This window comes from Carassius carassius, chromosome 21 (assembly GCF_963082965.1).
Source record: "Carassius carassius chromosome 21, fCarCar2.1, whole genome shotgun sequence".
Taxonomy (NCBI): Eukaryota; Metazoa; Chordata; class Actinopteri; order Cypriniformes; family Cyprinidae; genus Carassius; species Carassius carassius.
In genome coordinates this window covers 13,766,847-13,787,929 of record NC_081775.1, presented here as the reverse complement: position 1 = coordinate 13,787,929, position 21,083 = coordinate 13,766,847, and the positions used below count along the sequence as shown (strand labels likewise).

General features: G+C 39.8%; 1 protein-coding gene across 27 annotated transcripts in view; it reads left to right on the top strand.

Annotated features, from left to right (window-relative positions):
- Positions 1-19,472, top strand: part of rimbp2b (RIMS binding protein 2b) — a 141,174-nt gene extending 121,702 nt beyond the window's left edge. For 7 of the 27 annotated variants that reach the window (XM_059503409.1, XM_059503422.1, XM_059503407.1 and 4 more), the window contains 10 exons: positions 595-709; positions 1,170-1,295; positions 3,390-3,556; positions 9,973-10,141; positions 10,502-10,564; positions 11,246-11,349; positions 12,278-12,310; positions 14,276-14,347; positions 14,526-14,660; positions 18,484-19,472. In XM_059503409.1, the coding sequence (XP_059359392.1) occupies positions 595-709; positions 1,170-1,295; positions 3,390-3,556; positions 9,973-10,141; positions 10,502-10,564; positions 11,246-11,349; positions 12,278-12,310; positions 14,276-14,347; positions 14,526-14,660; positions 18,484-18,672 (1,173 nt within the window). In that variant the 3' untranslated portion in view covers positions 18,673-19,472. Of the gene's footprint in view, positions 1-594; positions 710-1,169; positions 1,296-3,389; positions 3,557-9,972; positions 10,142-10,501; positions 10,565-11,245; positions 11,350-12,277; positions 12,311-14,275; positions 14,348-14,525; positions 14,661-15,624; positions 15,670-16,845; positions 16,916-18,483 lie in introns of all 27 variants that reach the window. The other 20 variants (XR_009422760.1, XR_009422759.1, XR_009422761.1 and 17 more) reach the window with 9 other exon arrangements.
- The last annotated feature ends 1,611 nt before the right edge of the window (positions 19,473-21,083 follow it).

Below are 21,083 nucleotides of genomic sequence, written 5' to 3'. Positions count from 1 at the left end.
GTCCTGTACATCATCAAGGTTCTTGCACTACTGACCTAATAGTACAAAATATTCAAGAATCAGAGATTGGAAAACTGTCCATTATTCTGAAAATTCCAGGGAAATTTCCCAGGATGTCTGTGGTGGTTAATGTCCTGACTACTATCGTATACACATTTGCAGCATGCTATATACCTGTACTGACAGTTTTATATACTCAAGACATTACGTTAAGTGTAGGCAGACCATAATGTAGAATGATATGAATCAGAAAGCTCATATCACAAACTAAATTCAAAACTTTCCCATACGAACAAGAGGAGCAGAACAAAAACCAAAATGGTCTTTAGCTAAGCATCTGATTTCTGCCAAAACCCTGCTCATGTTGTTGTCAGAGTTTGTTTCAATTGTTTATGTTAAATGTTTTGGCGGGTTCATCCTCCTTGTTTTGATTTCACTTGGGACTAGAATCTTGCTCTCTAAAGAAATCACTTTATTTTTTTTTATTTTTTTTTTTCATTTTGGGGATGATGGGAATCTTTTTTTTTTTAAATAGGATATCTATTTTTAAGGAACCACAGGCTTTGATTAACATATTAATGTTTGCTTTTGAAGATTTTAGGGAGCTCTCCCTCAACGGGACGCTCAGATCGACTGGACCATTCCGGCCATAGGACGAGTCACGGCTGTCCGCCTGCTCAGAGAAGGCCAATGACAGTCCCTTCCATTGGTTAGTGTGGTCACATGATGTTTGGACTCTCCTTCCCTTCCTTTGTAGAGACACCTATTGTGTGTTCCTCTGTTTTCCTTAAATGTCATGACAGTTCTGGTGTTCTGTAAGCCCTGGGAGTCACTTTTGGCTGACCTTTGAACACTCATTCTGTTTCAGATTCACTAATAATTATTTAACTGCTTTATTCTTGTGTAAATTTGGTACTCCTAACAGGCCACACATTGTCACTTAGAAAACCATCATCATGTTGAACATTGCTGTTTTACTCCAGAGCAATTCATGTCAGCTGGCTTTCAATACTGTTTTAAGATCAGTACGCCATTTCTGATGCTTTAATGCTATAGAATGGCATTTCCGATCTTAAAACACCTTGAGAGCCTTGAAAATGCCATAATCCACAACTCGCGGGGTGAGTAGAGGGGCTGTGGCTGTAATGCTCTGATTGGTGTTTCCGTAGAGATCACCGTGGAGAATAACAGTGAGGGGAGTGAAGGGAACCTCTCACATATCAAGGACGATGTTTACTATACCAATGTAGCCCACCGCAGGAAATGGGCCCCACAGCGAACAGAGCACCGATATGGTATGTGGTGTGAAAAAGAAAATCTAACAAAAATGACCAGAACAAATTTGAACTAATATAGCACATTATTACCAACAGTATCTTGTTTAAAGACCCTTATTGAAATCATTACTCTTATTGAAATTATTACTTTCACTGAAATCAAAGTAGGAGTTTTGTGGCTTTTAGTCCATGTTTGTGAGCTTTATATATATATATATATATATATATATATATATATATATATATATATATATATATATAAACAAATTTTTACTCTAAACCTACTCTGAAACTCAGACTTTGTCCAACTAGTTTTGTGTAACAGTCAAATGCTGACAAAATAAAGTGTTAGCATACTTTTGTCCCACCCAAACTCCCTTTTTCAATACAAAAAAAACGTCAGTTCAGAAAAAGTGATTTTTCAGGAGATTTCATGGGGTCTTTAATTTAATAATTCTTAACTTAATGCAAGTTAAGCTCTACTGACTGTTTCTGTGACTGCTGATTATCACAGATAAAAATTTAGGTTCTTCCATTTCTAAAAAAAATAGGTGTCTCACAGCAGTTCTACCTGAATAAATAGAAAGAAAGAAAAATACAAAACAATGTCCAAGAAATAAGGCCACAAGACTTAAACATAATACATGAGGTTATTGTGATGGTATTGCTTTACAAAAATTTTCAAAATAACGTCATGACCAATCTTTCAGTTCCTGTCATGTCCATGCTAAACCCTTAGACCTTAAAGTTTCACAAAATAGGCTAATTATAGGGACACAAACATGTACTGTAGCTACACAGAAGTTCAGCAGTGGTCTTTACATTAAAATATGGGACAGTTGTACAGCTAAAACAGCACATATATTTAGACAAAAATACAAGTTTTGCTTGTCTTTTAACCTACAGATTTGCATATGTAGAAATTTAAACAAATATAAATTGGAAGCATATCTCGGATAAAGTTGCTAGAGCTTTACTTGTATTGCTATCCTCAAAAAGAGCAGAAGCTGCCTTTATCTTAGAAGAAAAGACATGCAGGGGCTTCTTATTAACATATGAAAGACAGATGGATGAGGTACATTTATTAAACAATTTTTTTTCTTTTCATTTACTTTTTATGTGTACATTTTAGTTTTAATCTAGAGGCAATTTGTCTTTATTTTAGCTACAGATAACTAGGATTTGGTTAGGGTTTCGGTCTGTTTAAGGGTGATTGCTCCTTTCTTTGTGCTCATTTTGTGGTCTAAAACACCAGACAGTGTTTGTGAACCCCTCTTCTCCTCCTCTTGCTCCCCATGTTGCCTTTTTCCTCATCATCCATCTTTTACTGAGCTTCCTGTGAGATTCTTGATTGTTTCAATTGCATGAATATCTTTCTTCTGTTGGATGTTGTATGACTGCACACCATAAGAGCATATAAGAGCATATGCCTGCTTTAATGGAGAACTATGGAAATTACTGTGATTTTAAATGCCGCTTTTGAATGTTCTACATATCCTTATCAGTGTGCATGATTCACTTATATCAGCTCCATATACAATTTGAATGAACTGGCATGGTCTACTATTTACTCCTCTCCAAGGCTTTGGTATAAGATAAGAGAAAAAAGTTTGAGATTGATAGTGGATCATTCCAGCAAAGTATTGGTAATGAGTTGCTGCATGTCTGTCCAAGAATGTTCTGTAGAGTTTTACAGTAAAACAGCAATGTTTTTATCCTTTCCTTGTCCATTTATATGCATGGCAGTTTCAAACATGTTCTTACTGCATTCTTCTGTTTTCAGTATGCTTGTGTATTATCCCACCGGTGTGCTGTGTGCCAAATAATTTTATTGTATAGAGAGCATGCATATGTATCAAGTGCAGTTAGCATTTTTATCCGTTTATGATGTAAATATGTAGTTTTAATATGTAGCCTCACTTAAGGAAGGAATGGCACATAATATATTCAGATAGCAGCATACTGTATTTCATTTTCTAATTATTGTTTAGCTGTCACAGATTGATGCCTCTGAGGATATAGATTAGGTTAAGTGTGCTATGGTCTCTTTTGGGCTTTAGATGTCCTTTGGTTTCAGTGTGTAGCAGAAGCTTGCCTTCTCCTGTGTTTCAGATGGTTATGGAGGACGAGACGGGCGGTCTCCGGACTACTATGAGTCCGAGCCAGAGGACTTGTCCCGAATCTTTGTGGCCATGTTTGACTACGACCCCTTGTCAATGTCTCCGAACCCCGATGCTGCTGTAGAGGAGCTTCCCTTCAAGGAGGGCCAGATCATAAAGGTTTGATCTGAACTGACTGATGTCAAGCAGTTCTCAACTGTCATTTAATTCCATAGCTTGTTTTTCAGTTCTCTCCACCTTTTAAGACTTTTTATTTCTACTCGGTAGCACTTTAGAATAAGGTTCCATTAGTTAATGTTAGTTAACTACTTTCGTTAACATGAACTAAGCAAGAACAATCTTTCTACAGCATTTATAAGTCTTAGTTAATGTTAATTTCAACATTTACTAATGCATTATTCAAATCAAAAGTTGTGCTTGTTAACATTAGTTAATGCACTGTGACCATGAACTAAAATACTAATGTATTTTCATTAACTAACATTAACGAATATGAATAAATACAGTAATAAATGTATTGTTCATTGTTTGTTCATGTTAATTAATACATTAACTAACATTAACTAATAGAACCTTATTCTTGTCACGTTCGGTGTTATGGAAAACACAGGAGAGAGAACCAATTGCGAGTACGTCTTTAATAAAGGGAAATCCAAAGAGAATACACAGTCCAGGCAGGGTCAAAACCGGTAAATCCAAACATAACATTAAACAAGGCAAGGCAAAGCAAGGCATTGACGGACATGAATTAACATTTAACATTAAACAAGGACTCCGTGACTAAGACTCAGACAGACCAGGTATAAATACACAAAAGGATGATGGGGAAACAGGAGACAGGTGGGGAACAATCAATTAACTAAACAAGGAGGAAGGTGACCAAATAAGGAGACAGGAAGTGATAAATGATAAACACTGGGGGAACTGAGGACACCTAGTGGAAACCCAGGGAACACAACCCAGACACTGTGACAGTACCCCCTTACTAAGGAGCGGCTCCCAGACGCTCCAAGACAGACACAAAACAGAGACCAGGAGGGAGGCGGACAGGTGGAGGCTCAGGGGGAGGGACGGAGGGCCAGACTAACAGAAAGGAACAGGGACCGACATTAACACAAAAACAAAAGGAGAAAAAAAAAAAAAAAAACAACATGAAGCCCCCCAGGGCGGAGCAGAAGACCACCACACCCTTGTGGTCAAGGCCAGAGTCCTCCAGGGCGGAGCGGAAGACCACCACAACCGTGTAGTCAGGGCAAACGCCCCCCAGGGCGGAACGGAAGACCACCACGTCCGTGTGGTCAGAGCGGAAGCCCCCCAGGGCGGAGCGGAAGACCACCACACCCTTGTGGTCAAGGCCAGAGTCCTCCAGGGTGGAGCAGATGACCACCACGCCCCTGTGGTCGATGCCGGAGTCCAACAGGGCGGAGCAGCAGACCACCCAGTGACTTGACTTAACTCTGAAAGTTCAACGGTGACTGGCCCTGACTCTGGAGAGGTCACTGGCACCTGACTCGACTCTGGAGAGTTCACTGGCCCCTGACTCGCCTCTGGAGGGTCAACTGGAACCTGACTCGACTCTGGACTGCCTGTGGAGACTTGAGACGCCTCGGCTTCGGGCACCGCCTCTGGAACGGACTCGGGCACTGCCTCGGTCACGGCCTCGGGAGCGGCCTCGGACACCGCATCGGGAATGGCCTCCACCTCGGCCTCGCCTCGGCCTCCGGAACAGCATCGGGCACCGCCTCGGCCTCCGGAACAGCATCGGGCATCGCCTCGGCATCGGGCACCGCCTCGGCCTCCGGAACAGCATCGGGCACCGCCTCGGCATCGGGCACCGCCTCGGCCTCCGGAACAGCATCGGGCACCGCCTCGGCATCGGGCACCGCCTTGGCCTCCGGAACAGCATCGGGCACCGCCTCGGCCTCCGGAACAGCATCGTGCACCGCCTCGGCCTCCGGAACAGCATCGGGCACCGCCTCGGCATCGGGCACCGCCTCGGCCTCCGGAACAGCATCGTGCACCGCCTCGGCCTCCGGAACAGCATCGGGCACCGCCTCGGCCTCCGGAACAGCATCGGGCACCGCCTCGGCCTCCGGAACGGCATCGGGCACCGCCTCGGCCTCCGGAACGGCATCGGGCACCGCCTCGGCCTCCGGAACGGCATCGGGCACCGCCTCGGCCTCCGGAACGGCATCGGGCACCGCCTCGGCCTCCGGAACGGCATCGGGCACCGCCTCGGCCTCCGGAACAGCATCGGGCACCGCCTCGGCCTCCGGAACAGCATCGGGCACCGCCTCGGCCTCCGGAACAGCATCGGGCACCGCCTCGGCCTCCGGAACAGCATCGGGCACCGCCTCGGCCTCCGGAACAGCATCGGGCACCGCCTCGGCATCGGGCACCCCCTCGGCCTCCGGAACAGCATCGGGCACCGCCTCGGCATCGGGCACCGCCTCGGCCTCCGGAACAGCATCGGGCACCGCCTCGGCCTCCGGAACAGCATCGGGCACCGCCTCGGCCTCCGGAACAGCATCGGGCACCGCCTCGGCCTCCGGAACAGCATCGGGCACCGCCTCGGCATCGGGCACCGCCTCGGCCTCCGGAACCGCATCGGGCACCGCCTCGGCCTCCGGAACAGCATCGGGCAACGCCTCGGCCTCCGGAACAGCATCGGGCACCGCCTCGGCATCGGGCACCGCCTCGGCCTCCGGAACCGCATCGGGCACCGCCTCGGCCTCCGGAACAGCATCGGGCACCGCCTCGGCCTCCGGAACAGCATCGGGCACCGCCTCGGCCTCCGGAACAGCATCGGGCACCGCCTCGGCCTCCGGAACAGCATCGGGCACCGCCTCGGCCTCCGGAACAGCATCGGACACCGCCTCGGCCTCCGGAACAGCATCGGACACCGCCTCGGCCTCCGGAACAGCATCGGGCACCGCCTCGGTCTCCGGAACAGCATCGGGCACCGCCTCGGTCTCCGGAACAGCATCGGGCACCGCCTCGGGAACGTCCTCTGGGCTCCTCCTCCGCCCTCTCTCTTGGCGAGTCGGTGACACCTTGTCTGGAGACTCAGGCGTTGAGTCGGCCATCTTGTGCTGTGGCGCTGGGCTGGCGGCCATCTTGTGCTGTGGCGCTGGGCTGGCGGCCATCTTGTGCTGTGGCTCTGGGCTGGCGGCCATCTTGTGCTGTGGCTCTGGGCTGGCGGCCATCTTGTGCTGTGGCTCTGGGCTGGCGGCCATCTTGTGCTGTGGCTCTGGGCTGGCGGCCATCTTGTGCTGTGGCTCTGGGCTGGCGGCCATCTTGTGCTGTGGCGCTGGCTCAGCAGCCATGACGTCAACCGTCTTGGGAATCTCTAGGATCTTGGACAGCGTAGCGAAATAGTCCAAGAATGAGTCAGCGGCCCTCTTGGGCGTTGGCGCTGAGCTGGCGGCCATCTTGCACCGTGGCGCTGGACTAGCGGCCATCATGGGCAGTGACGCCACTGTGGCGGACGTGCGCTTCCTCTCTCCTCTCCGTCCGCCATGGTGAGACGGTGGCTCTAATCCATCCCACATGAGCCCCGGGTCGAAGGGCGGCCCTGGTTGAGAGCGGTGCTGAGTATCCTCTCGACCACTCCCTCCTCGGCGACCTCCTCTGGTTCCCCGGAAAACCACCAGGCGAGTTCCTTCAAATCCACTCCTCTCCCGCACTGTGGCTGGGGAGGAGACATAAGCCGACATACCGCTGGCTCTTGTAGTGACGGAGTCCTTCTGTCACGTTCGGTGTTATGGAAAACACAGGAGAGAGAACCAATTGCGAGTACGTCTTTAATAAAGGGAAATCCAAAGAGAATACACAGTCCAGGCAGGGTCAAAACCGGTAAATCCAAACATAACATTAAACAAGGCAAGGCAAGGCAAGGCAAGGCAAGGCAAGGCAAGGCAAGGCAAGGCAAGGCAAGGCAAGGCAAGGCAAGGCAAGGCAAGGCAAGGCAAGGCATTGACGGACATGAATTAACATTTAACATTAAACAAGGACTCCGTGACTAAGACTCAGACAGACCAGGTATAAATACACAAAAGGATGATGGGGAAACAGGAGACAGGTGGGGAACAATCAATTAACTAAACAAGGAGGAAGGTGACCAAATAAGGAGACAGGAAGTGATAAATGATAAACACTGGGGGAACTGAGGACACCTAGTGGAAACCCAGGGAACACAACCCAGACACTGTGACAATTCTAAAGTCGTCCCCTTGGAATTATAAGGTTCTATCTGCATTCTGAGTAGTTTTGAGATTTTGAGCTTCAAAGTTTTTGCATTCCATTCGACTGTATAGATAAAACTTTGTTATTTATTTAAATAAAAAGTCCCAAAATATACAGAACATTAAAAAATCTATCACATAATATAAATAAGTTGTCACTGAATAAGAATATGTGAATAACTCGATTTTGTCAAAAATGTCAGATAGAACCTTATAATTCCAAAGGGACGAAGTGTTACCTTCTACTCTATTTAGGGATGCATCTATACAGATAATTATCTTTATATACTAATTAGGGCTGGGACAACGCGTCGAGGTCATGGATGACGTCGACGCAAAAAATACGTCGACGCAAAATATGCGCATCGATTCGTCGACCTGTTTTTATTTCTCTAAAAAACGTTTGCAAAACGTTTACCTTATGTGCGCTGAATATACGCGATGGCCGGATTAACATTCTGTCCAACGTTATATAACCAATCCAGGGGTTTTTCTGCATTGATCTTTTTTTTTGGCGGCTGTCAAAGCCTTATTTGATCGGTGAGTGACAGGGCGCGTACGAGAGAGAGCCCCGGCTGCGCGCGCACTCACAGTCTTCAAACAACACGAGCGCTTCTTGCTCTCTCTCTCCCTCGTGCATATTAATCAAAATCATTAAACACGATAGAAAAAGGGCGAAACACCAAAGTTTCACGCGCGCTCGCGCACTCACAGTCTTCAAACTACACGAGTGCTGTCTTGCTCTCTCTCTCTCTCTTTCTCCCTCATGCATATTAACCAAAATCATTAGACACGATAGAAAAAGGGCGGAGCGCCAAAGTTTCACGTGGAGCATTCGGAGATTTTTTTTTCTCCATGACAGGCTGCTGGCTCCCACTGTTAATTTTTATTTTTTATTTTTTGGAAAAGCACTATCTGTATTAGCTTAAAGCCCTAAAGTTTACATTGGTTACTGTATTCTTTCAATTGCTCTAAACAAGTATTTTGGGTGAACTTTTTTATTGAATGCTAGACATCAAGTTGTTGTTATTTTCATCTGAAAGAAGAACTTTTTTTCAGTAAGCTAGGCCCTATGTGTTCAGTAAGCTTGTTTCAGTAAGCTATGTGTTTTCAAGGTTTCAAGGTTTTATTGAATGCTATCTCTATACAAGTGCAAAGTAATGCATTCTTAGTCAGTCTTTTATTTTGTAATTTTAAGAGCAATAAACATATATTGCAATGTTAAGGAATTCATGTTTTTTTCATTCAGATATGTAAATCAACATGTATAAATTGTTAGTAGTCAATTAATGGGGAGATAATCGAAATCGAATCGGTCTGAAAAAATTAATCGTTAGATTAATCGATGCATCGAAAAAATAACCGCTGGATTAATCGTTTAAAAAATAATCGTTTATCCCTGCCCTAATACTAATGTACAAATTTAATTGCCAGTAGTGAAAGTACTGATTATTATTTATTATTTATGTTTATATATATATATATATATATATATATATATACTTTATTACTATTTATTATACTTTATTATAAATTATTTATTATGCTCATGTATATATATAATATATTGTTGTGTGTGTGTGTGTGTGTGTGTGTGTGTGTGTGTATATATATATATACATTCAGCAATACATAGTAGGTATATAATCAGTATTGATTTAATACATAACAATTATGTTATTGTATAAATATTTATATGGATTGATAAATAATCATTTTATTTTAAAAAGTACATTGATGAATTTATTAAAAATGGTATACATAACTGATTATATAAAATAATTTTATAAAATTATATTGTTCTATTCTTTGCCCTGATACTGTATTTCTGACGGATAAAAATAGTTGATAATTATATATTTGTGTATCAGTGTAGTTGTCATTGCCAATATTAAATAATACTGATTATTAAATTACTTTTATTGTTTCTTTACTGTATTTATACATGCATGCATATGTATATGGCTTTATAATGATTTATTTTATATAAATAATACTTTGTGCATTGCTAACTATATATACTAAGTTCTGTTCGCTTCTCCCCTTCTATCCTAGTCAGTCCATTGCCATACACACACACACACACGCGCAAAATACATGTTTTTCTTTTTGCAGTGGCTATTTACATTTATTCAGTTACTAGACACTTGATACTATAAAACATGACTTACCAATGAAAATAATACAAGCATAAGTAAATAATACAACATAGAAAACATTAGAAGTAGTGCTACCATAAAATTGAGTAGAGCAGAAATGCAGGACATTAGAGAGAGTGTAATTAAAAATGCAATGAAATGAGTTCAGTTATGGCCCTGCTGTGTTGTCCAGGTGTTTGGAGAGAAGGACACAGATGGCTTCTATAGGGCAGAGATCTGTGGCCGCAGGGGGCTCATTCCCTGTAACATGGTCTCAGAGATCCAGACGGATGATGATGAAATGATGGACCAGCTGCTCAAACAGGGCTTTCTTCCTCTCAACACACCCATTGAGAAAATAGGTATGATCTAACAGGTAGTTTGTACTGAGCCCCTGCCCATCTTGCCCCTCTGTGCTTCATTTTCTGACTATTCTCTTTCTTTCTGAATTATTTTAGATTAACATGATGCTAGTCTGCCAGTCCTCTACCTTTTCCATACTATTCTTTATATAACTCTTAAATTCTATCATCAATCTGTCGTTCCTATTCTAAATGACTTTCTTTCATCTGAGGAAAACAAAAGGAATCCTAGCGAAATGTCGAAGACGGATTATTCCTTTAAATCCTGTGCCTTCTTTACCTTCATTACCCCCCCCCCCTCTCTGTCTCTCTCTCTCTCTCTATTCCATTTCTTTCTTGCTTTCCTCTTTTCTCTTCAAGTAAACTGTAATAGGTTCAAAGATGGCCGTTCAGTTAATCGCAGGTCCAGGAAATCCAAGAGAGGTTTGTGCCCGCTCGATTTCTTCACCAGTTTTCTCATTCAAACCTTTTTTTACTTTTTCACTGAAGTGCCTTTTCAGAGCTCACCTCCAAGTTTCCCTTCAACAGTCGAATGTCACACAAGCATGACTTCTTCTTTCTGTTCCCACTGACACCTCATACAGGAAATAATGCAGATTGAACAGTGGGCTCTGATAGTCTGAAACTGCTCTTAAAATGTTTCTGTTTTGTTTTTTAGAGCGTCTTGAGCTTTAAGTAAAAACAATTGACCATTCATACCGAACTCACATGAGCAGTGTCACAGATTTACTTTAGATTACTTTAATTTTTTATTCCATTTTCAATTTGAAATGTTCAAAAAGCTTTAGTCTCAGATTTTGGACCTCAGAGCTCATAACAGTGGACATTTAGATACGATATTAATAACTTGTCTACTAAATATGCCTTTTATTGTTAAAAATTATGATAGTTGGTAATATGCGATTCTAAATTTATCCATTAGAGAGGAATAAATCAGATGAATAACATGTAAAGTTTGTTTTGATGTCATTTTTACAACAAGGCCTGCTGTCATTCATAAAATCATGCTCTTTTTTCACATATTTATATGTTTAATTTTAATTATCAACATTTTAATTATTAGAAAGTACCTTGGTTTCCTTATTTATTCGCTTATTCCCTCAGAGAGGAACAAAAGGAGTGGAAGGCAGCACCCGGTGCCGACGCGGAGGATGGTGGCCCTGTATGACTATGACCCCAGAGAGAGCTCTCCTAACGTGGATGTGGAGGTACTAATGGAGTTCATTTTGTCTGGGCTTTTTCTTGCACCTACAGTTTCATCTCATAAGCTTCTGCTTTTATGCTGGCTTGCCTGGATGTCTGCCTCTGTAATAGCCACCAAATTCATTTTCAGCTTATTTTCCTTGCTTTTGCGGCTACAATGTGGTTTGTATTGTTTATGTTACTGTTCATTCAGATGTCACTTGGCTGCTCCAAAGGTTAAGTTCTGGTTAAAAATAAAATTAAAGTTCTGTCATTATTTACACACTATTATGTCATTCCAGTCCTGTATGACTTTCTTCTGTGAACTTATTATTTTAAAGTTGAAGTGTGTAAGTTCTTGCCAAATAAAATAAAAAAATATAATCACTGATTTTCTAACAGGTTTCCCAAAATTTCCCCTTTCTGTCACAGTGTTATTTTAATGTTATTTATACATTATTATAGTATTCATTAATATTTTTAATTATTTTTTTATATTTTTGGTTTTTATTTTAATTGTAATTTGGGTATATATATATATATATATATATATATATATATATATATATATATATATATATATATATATATATATATATATATATATACCAAGCCTGCTGTAAATCATTAATCATTATGTGCTTATTTTTTTATATATTTACTTGTGTTTGTGTAATCATATTTCATATATAATTCTTATGAAAACATAAACAAAAAAAGAAATAGCAATGAAAAAAATAGTATATTTAAAAACAATTAATTAGTTGAAATGTGTCTTTATTAGTAACATCCATCAAATTTTTCCAATTCAATTCCAAATCTATAAAAAAATTAAAAACTCACAGAACAAAAAAGGTTAGATCAGCTAATAACTTTATATTATAATTAGCATTTCCAAGTCTTTTACACCCCATTGTCACTTACTGTCACCTTTGCATTGCTGCTGGCGCACAGGCCCACTATGAGGGCAGCTTGCAGAGTGAGGAGGTGAGTGTGGAAGGAAGTAGTGAGTCTACACTCACTGAGCCTGTGCCAAATGATACTCTATTTCCTGCTGACGGAGCTCACTGCACTGCATCAGCACCTGTACTGTGTGTGGTCATCTCACTTACGGGATTCAAACATCATAATGCATGTGCAATACATTTTCATTTCAAACTGAATGTGTTTTTTAAAGCCTTCATAATTTGCTTGATGAATGATTCTCTAAGGAAATATGCGTAAAACAATGCTTAATATACCATGATGGTAGTTTTAGTGTCATGCTTTAGTGAACCAGATATGAATTCCAATGTGTACGCATGTATTTATCGGGTACTTTCAATCATTATAATGCATTTGTGAAGGCTTTGTGACAGGCTGTTGAGAAATCTGCTCTGCTGTAAGTGAGTGAGTTCCTATGAAAGGAATAGGGAATGGTTATTTGTGACAATGAGATCTCTGTGTGTGGAGGTAAAGGACCTGCCTTGCCCAGTGTTGGTTTATCTGTGTTTGTATTTCACAAGTCTTGTGGATGTTGTTTTGAACCTGAAGTAGAGAATGTTGCTATAAATTATTGCTATTTTACTTTCTAATAAGTGATGTAGAGATTCTTTTAGATGTCTGACATTACGTAGGTTTGTTTTTATGACTAAAGAGTTAGGCCTAAACCTTGTGTAGGTTGAATATGTAGGTTTTAATTCTGACAAAAGTTATAGTGTGTAAGTGTGCAGAAGTGTAAAAAGTGCCCATAGATAGATAGACAGATGGATAGACAGACAGATGGATAGACAGACAGACAGACAGACAGATAGACAGATGGATAGACAGACAGACAGACAGACAGATAGACAGACGGATAGACAGACAGACAGAGAGACAGACGGATAGACAGACAGACAGACAGACAGACGGATAGACAGACAGACAGACAGACAGATAGATAGATAGATAGATAGATAGATAGATAGATAGATAGACAGACGGATAGACAGACAGACAGACAGATAGACAGATGATAGACAGATGATAGACAGACAGACAGACAGACAGACAGATAGACAGATGATAGACAGACAGACAGATAGATAGATGGACAGATAGATAGATGGACAGATAGATAGATAGATAGATAGATAGATAGATAGATAGATAGATAGATAGATAGATAGATAGATAGATAGATAGATAGATAGATAGATAGATAGATAGATAGATAGATAGATAGATAGATAGACAGACAGACAGATGATAGACAGACAGACAGATAGATAGACAGATAGATAGATAGATAGATAGATAGATAGATAGATAGATAGATAGATAGATAGATAGATAGATAGATAGATAGATAGATAGATAGACAGACAGACAGATGATAGACAGACAGACAGATAGATAGACAGATAGATAGATAGATAGATAGATAGATAGATAGATAGATAGATAGATAGATAGATAGATAGATAGATAGATAGATAGATAGATAGATAGATAGATAGATAGATAGATAGACAGACAGACAGACAGACAGACAGACAGATAGATAGATAGACAGACAGACAGACAGACAGACAGACAGACAGATAGATGTTTAGACGGACGATAGATAGGTGGATGAATGGATGGATGGATGGACAGATAGATGGATATACAGAGAGACAGATATATGGACGTATAGATGGATGGATGTATATACAGATGGATGGAAGCACAGATGGAGAGATAGATGGATATACAGAGAGACAGATATATGGACGTATAGATGGATGGATGTATATACAGATGGATGGAAGCACAGATGGAGAGATAGATGGATATAAAGATAGAGACAGTCAGGCTGATTTATGATTGATCCTTTAAGGTGATTAATACATCTACATTGTGGCTGTAACTGTTGGATATTAAATGAGCTCTGTGACAGTTATGAACGATGACTGAAATCTAACATGTTTTACTTTTTCTGTCCTTCAGGCCGAGCTGACGTTTTGTGCCGGTGATGTGATCACAGTGTTTGGAGAGATCGATGAGGATGGCTTTTATTACGTGAGTAGATTATTTACACCATCTCTGTTTTTGCTCATACACTATACTATTCTGCAAAACACCTAATAATGCTGTTCTTTCATGTTCGAGGTTATTCCTGCTTTCAGCCCTGAACACGGGAGAGCCGCCACACTGGCATTTAGCCTTAGATGCATGATGTCCTCTGTTTTCCATTCAGGGGGAGCTCAATGGACACAAGGGTCTGGTCCCCTCCAACTTTCTTGAAGAAGTGCCTGATGACGTGGAGGTTTACCTCACCAAGACACCGAGCCGTCACCCCCAGGACCACCCGTCCCGGGCAAAGAACAAAAGGGTACATCCTGTTTCACGCTAGCCCTCTGTCATCCATTCGCTCTTTTTTTAATCTACTTCCTGCTCCGCTGTTTTTTTTCCTCTTCTCCGTCTGTGTTTGTGTTGTGTGACAGCCGGTTGCTTTTTTGATGGATCATTGAAGGAAAACAGAAAACAAAAGAGGGACAGCTTATTAACACAGAGACATACTGTAAAATACAAGACTGAGGAACCTTTATTTTTATGTCAGATGATCTGCGGAGGAGTAATGTGAACTGTTAATGAAATTGCATATTCATAAAGCATTGTTTGGAAAAGAAGAATTCACACAAAGGGGCGTGCCAGATTATTAGCTGTTTATTGTTATTATTTCTGGAAAAAGAAGCACTAAAAGACTATTATTTTTTACCGAATACACAAGTGAGGCATTGTAATAGAAGCTTTATGAATGTAACTGTGTTTAAAATTGAACTCAATTTATAATAGAGGAGATAGTTTTGATGTACAGAGAACTGAATCCATGTGGAATTGTAGAACTGCATGCTTTTTCTTTCAGAATGCTTCGACTCCACAGTGATTTTTTTAAAGGTGCTTTAACGGATTGAGACCAGTTAAAAAAACAACAACAACAACCTTAAACCCTTTTGTATATGTTTCCAAAATAATTGTTTTTTGTATATTGCTGATATATAAGACTATCAACTTAAAGAAAGACACAAAACAAATGTTGCAAGTAGAGTTATCAAGAATGATTTTATATGTAGTTGTAGATATTGTACAGTGGTCTGTATAAAAAAAGAGAGAGAGAGAGAGAAAATATATATATATATAAATAATTGCTGATGGATGTTCTCAATCATCAGGACTTATCAAGGTTTTTCTGTACTGAAAGATTTGTGATTCTTTTCTCATATTCATTGTGCAGACAATTGAGATGCATTACATCATGGCATTGTTTTTTTTTCCTCACTTGCTTGGCAAAACAGAAGAAGAGTGTTCATTTCACTCCGTAACGGCTCAGTATCTGTCACGTAAGTGAGCAACAGAGGATACCACAAATAATGCTGTCCTCGTCTAATGCACACGACAGTTGCTCCTGGTATGCACAGAACACACACATCACATTCACCCCAACCATATAGATGAAAGATCCATGAAAATTGGTTCACACTCACAAAAACATTACGTTGATGCCTAAACTTAGAGATGCTCAAATTACCATTTCAGAATTTACATTCTGTATGAACTAAGAGACTTATTGCATTTTTATTTTAATAAATGTTTTATTCATATTTAAATGTTTCATTAATATGTACTGATTTATGTTTATTATTTATATTTTTGTTTATATTTTCTATTTAGAATTTATATCATATGTTAATATATAATGATGTAATTTTTAATGTTTCTATTTAAAATGTAATTTAATTAAAGATCAATTATTTAAATTGATTCAAATATTCTTATTAATACAATATTTTTATTATTAAAAAATATTTTTTATTCATTAAAAAATACATTTTAATTAATTGCAAAGTTTAAAACTGACAGTATACACACAAATTCTATACAGATACATGCACCGACCAAGTTACTCATCAAAACACCCCTGCAGTTCTCATGACCTCATCAGTGAACATTAATATAAATACTGTGATTGGTCCACTGCTGTCAGTGCATTAGACAGGCACAGCTGGTATCTTCAGTTGTTTCTCTCTCTGGGTGTTGTCCATTATAATGTTCGTCTTTCATTGACTCCTACTGTAAGTCATAAGAAGCTATAAGGCCATTGTCACACGGTCAGAATTGGACCCCTGACCCCCTACCCCCACCCCTTCTTTTCTTTAATGTGTGCAGTTAAGTAGTTTCCTAGTGTACGTCCAAGGACAAACCCTCTCCTCTCCTGTAGCTGTGCACCCTATCAGACCACACTGAGCATGAATTGACACGAAACACTTTTGAAATGGATATTGGACGTTGGCAATGTCAGCCAGATCATAAAGGTGTGTGTGTGTGTGTGATTAGGGTGCACTCTTTCCATTAACTCTAAGAGTGATCAAACCAGTCCAGCAAGCATAAGTATCATTACCATTATCTATCTAAAGAATAGATTTTAGTTATATACTGTTTCCTAGACTTGACTGAATTGATTTTTAAGTTTATGCATTCTTGCAGCCACTTTTATAAATGAAGCTTTTTTAAAGCAGGTTTGATTTGGCTCCAACACCCTTGGTGAAGTTACCATGCTGAAAGGTGATAGATTACTTCAGAAGACTGGTAAATTAAAAACTTATCTTCTCTTTTCATTACCATTTTAGAGTATGTTGCTGTTAGCATAAATTTAATGAATTTAAATTTTGTGTTATGCAACTATACAACTGATATTAAGGACAAATTATGGCATGTAAAAGGTGTTTTTGCTTTTAAAGGCATAGTTCACCCCAAAGGAAAATTTGCTGATAATGAACTCACCCTTCGGCCATCCAAGAGGTTGATGAATTTGTTTTTTCATCAGAACAGATCTGGAGAAATTTAGCATTACATCAGTTGCTCAGTGAATGGGTGCTGTCAGAATGAGAGTCCAAATATTGCTTTCTTCAGTGAAAAAGTTATCTAGTGATGTTTGTAGCAGCTGTTTGGACTCTCAATCTGACGGCACCCATTGACTCCATTGGTGAGCAATGATGTAATGCTAAATTCCTTTTTTTATTATTATTATTTATATAGCACATTTCATACACAATGGTAATTCAAAGTGCTTTACATAAAAGGAAGTAAAATTATAATAAAAAGGAATTTAAAAACATTTAAAATTATTTAAAAATTGATTTAAAATGAATTTAAAACAGTTAAAAATAATAAATTCATATATATATATATATAGTGCAATCAGTCAGGACGTCACACAGTGCTCATTCAATAAATGCACAGCTAAACAGATGAGTTTAAATGCGGGCAGCATAGTAACTAGAGGCGGACTCTCCTTGTTTTGTGTGAACCGTTGGTATTTCTAACTCGATACTAATGATCTGAGTGGTCTGTTAGGTTTATATTCGGCGAACATATCTGCAATATATTTTGGTCCTAGGTCATTGAGTGATTTATAAACGAGTAAAAGTACTTTAAAATCAATCCTAAATGTAACTGGAAGCCAGTGTAAGGACCTGAAGACTGGTGTGATATGCTCAGATTTTCTGGTTCTAGTCAGAATCCTGGCAGCAGCGTTCTGGATGAGCTGCAGCTGTCACATGGTCTTCTTGGGAAAGCCGGTGTGGAGACCATTACAATAGTCCACCCTGCTGGTGATAAAGACATGCACAAGTCTTGACTGGAAACAAAACATCAAAATCTTTTTAAGGTTTTTTTTTTTTTTTTTATCAAGAAGCAAACTCATCTATATCTTGGATGGCCTGAGTGTGAGTACATTTTCAGCTAATGTTCATCCCTGGTTGGGCTTCACGTTTAAGGAGTTCCTAATTAGTTGTGTATAAATAGTACATTTCTTAGATATTTTGTAGCACTTGCAGTCTGAACAGGTTTATAAATGTTTTAATGAGAGTTTAGCTAGAATCTTAAGTGAAGCACACTCGATTTTCTGGGTTTCACCACATATAATTCATAGATTACTGATTAGAGCACCGTCCCCTACTGTCTGGGTGATGCAAAATATACTATTGATTGATAATTGACTGTATGGTGGCCCTGCTGGGACAGAAAAGACTGCGAGAGGAGATGGTGTGTCTGTTATACAGTAATGACATTGAGATGCTTTAAAAGGCAAAGAAACACCTTCTTTTATTTTTAAACATCCGGCCCTGAATTGTCCCTTGCGGGTCTTCCGTTAGGTTCCCGTGGAAAAAGCGGGCCCTCCCAGAAGAAGTGCCACCCCCACAGTGCGCCCACACATCCCGGGGTCCGGCCCCACAGCCCAGGGGCCCGGCAGTCCCATCCGGCGCCCCCGAGCTGACTCTAAGAAAACAGGACTGCTCTCCAAAGGAAAGAATCTATTGAAAAGGCTCGGTGCTTTCAAATAGTTTCACATAACTTTCTTCACAGCAGCCGGGTTAAGGAGGTTGGAACTGAGGAGAATTTACCTTAGAAGGTGGGAAAAAAAATTCTCCCGTCTTCTGTTACTGGAATCACATGGCCATGGAAAAGAGAGAGGGAAATTGTGAAAACTAGGGCTTTCATGACCACAACTTCAGCTTTATGCCTTTGAAACCGTACGTAATAAGTTCTGTTTGCCCAGCTTTGATTCTTAAAAGCACAGAAATACTCACTAATGGGAGTGACTAAGATACGGTAGAAGGGATGTTCTTGGATAATAAAATAAAATCTATATTTATTCAATTTAATTTTAATTTTCACTTTGTTTAATTTAAGTGGATATTCAATGTAATAAACCATATATTTGTCACAATTTTCATTTAGACCTGCTGTTCTCAGAGAATAACCTAATAACCTAGCACAAAGTATTAGGAGTTTAGCACAAATATGAAATGTAGGTTTTGCCATTACTAGAAATGACTTAAATTTCTACAAATACCACAGTGTTTTCTGCCACATTTGACTTTTGTTTTTTTAAGCACTGACAGGTCATGAAACTCCTAGTGGATGTGAGCCTCCTCATATTTGCCTTATTCAATGCACAAGGGTTTGTGTTGTGTCCAGTCAGTTGGGTGAGATTTGTCTGTGTCGTGCAGTCATGTCGATGCTTTCCTTCTCATGAAAAAACAGTATTTCAAAATCTGTGTGACCAAGTGTTGTGTTGTTTTTTTTGCAATGGGTGTCAAAGGTAAGGAAGGGGGATTCTAACTTTGTTTAAACACCTTGGAAGGAACAAATGGTTCATAAATCCATTCAATTCAAGTGTAAATTGTGCAGCTGATTGCAACAATTTGCACAATGTTTTTATTTACGATTTACACATTAGATTGGTATGTTTTTGCAAAGAAGGCCCTTGATTTCCACTTATTAAGCTCAACTTATTAACAGTTTTACATAAATCAGTTTGGTTATTGACTCACTGATGCCTCTCCCAGCATTCAAATCATTTGAATAACACGATGCACATATTCTGTACTTGATAAGGATGAAGGAAATGAGCAATTGTGAATGTATGGCCAAGGAAAACCTTCCCGTCTCTGTGATCCATTTCATTCAGTCTGTACTGTATTTCTTCTCCATACATTGTTTGTCATTTCACCCCTTCATTTTGTCTTGAACCAAGATACCAAAAGTAGGTTTGCGAGTATGGACTGAGACTGCCAAAAAAACAGGAATGTATGAGAAACATTCTGTATATCTTGTACAATTTTCAGCCAAATTTCCAGGCGTTTTAATTCATCGAAATACCTGTAATTTTTTTTTTTCACCGAATCATTTAATCATAAAATGTTACAGAGCATTGCTTCTACATGTTTGAGTGACTGCTGCTCTTTTTGTACTTTTTGCCCATTTGTACATTCTTTTTAAATGTTTATACTTGCTTTTCAGACTGCCTTTTTTGTACATTAAACTTTATAATCTGACAGTGCAAGCTTTCCTCATGGTGTCTTCAAACCATAATGTTTTAAAGTCTGCAATTGTGTGCTAGCTTTATGAAAAAGACTTATAGGACTATATTGATGGTTATCAGATATTGTGTGAGTGTGCATGTGCAGTTTTATATCCAAATAAATTTGATATTTTGTACACACCGTTGTAATGTTTATTTTATTAACTCAAGTCAAGTTTGTGCAGTTTTACAGGTGAATGAATAAGCAATTCATTTACTTATTAATTTAATTACTTATACCAAAAGATGGCGCCCAAAGTCCAGAATTGCCTGCCGATGCAGCGATGCAGTTGTTACTAAATTGTAAAGTTATTATATCAAAGGTTTCTCTCTCAAACACACTCAAAAACAATACAGTAGTCATTTATTTCTTACCTGCTCTTTTCCGTTGCGTCCTGCATAAACTTTTTAGCAGAATAACTAACCACATTTTCATGTAGGTTATTTGTTTTTAGCTCTGCAGCTCCACCGTATCTTATCTTATTTTTTATTTATTTTTTTTTGGTTTGTTTAGGGTTTTTTTTTCTGAAAAATTACATTATTGGGCTTACAGAATTCCCATATTCCCAATGGCACTAGGGATCATGAATTGGCCCTATTTTGTATTGTTTGCTGTGTATTTGAATTTCAATACACTGAAGCAATTCTCGTTGTCGTTATTCACATAACAAATTGTGTATATTCAGAAGCACCATAAAGGCGACGGTGTCACTCTTACCTGTTACTAATCTAAACGCTGCTCTGAATAAACAAATCACTGTTGCTTGAGATTACTATGTTAGGTTATATATACTGGTGCAACGGAATTCCCTTCACATGTCAGGAAAAAATAAATTATGCTTTGTTTTTTTACTGAACAGATTTCGTTACACCACAACTCTAATGTAA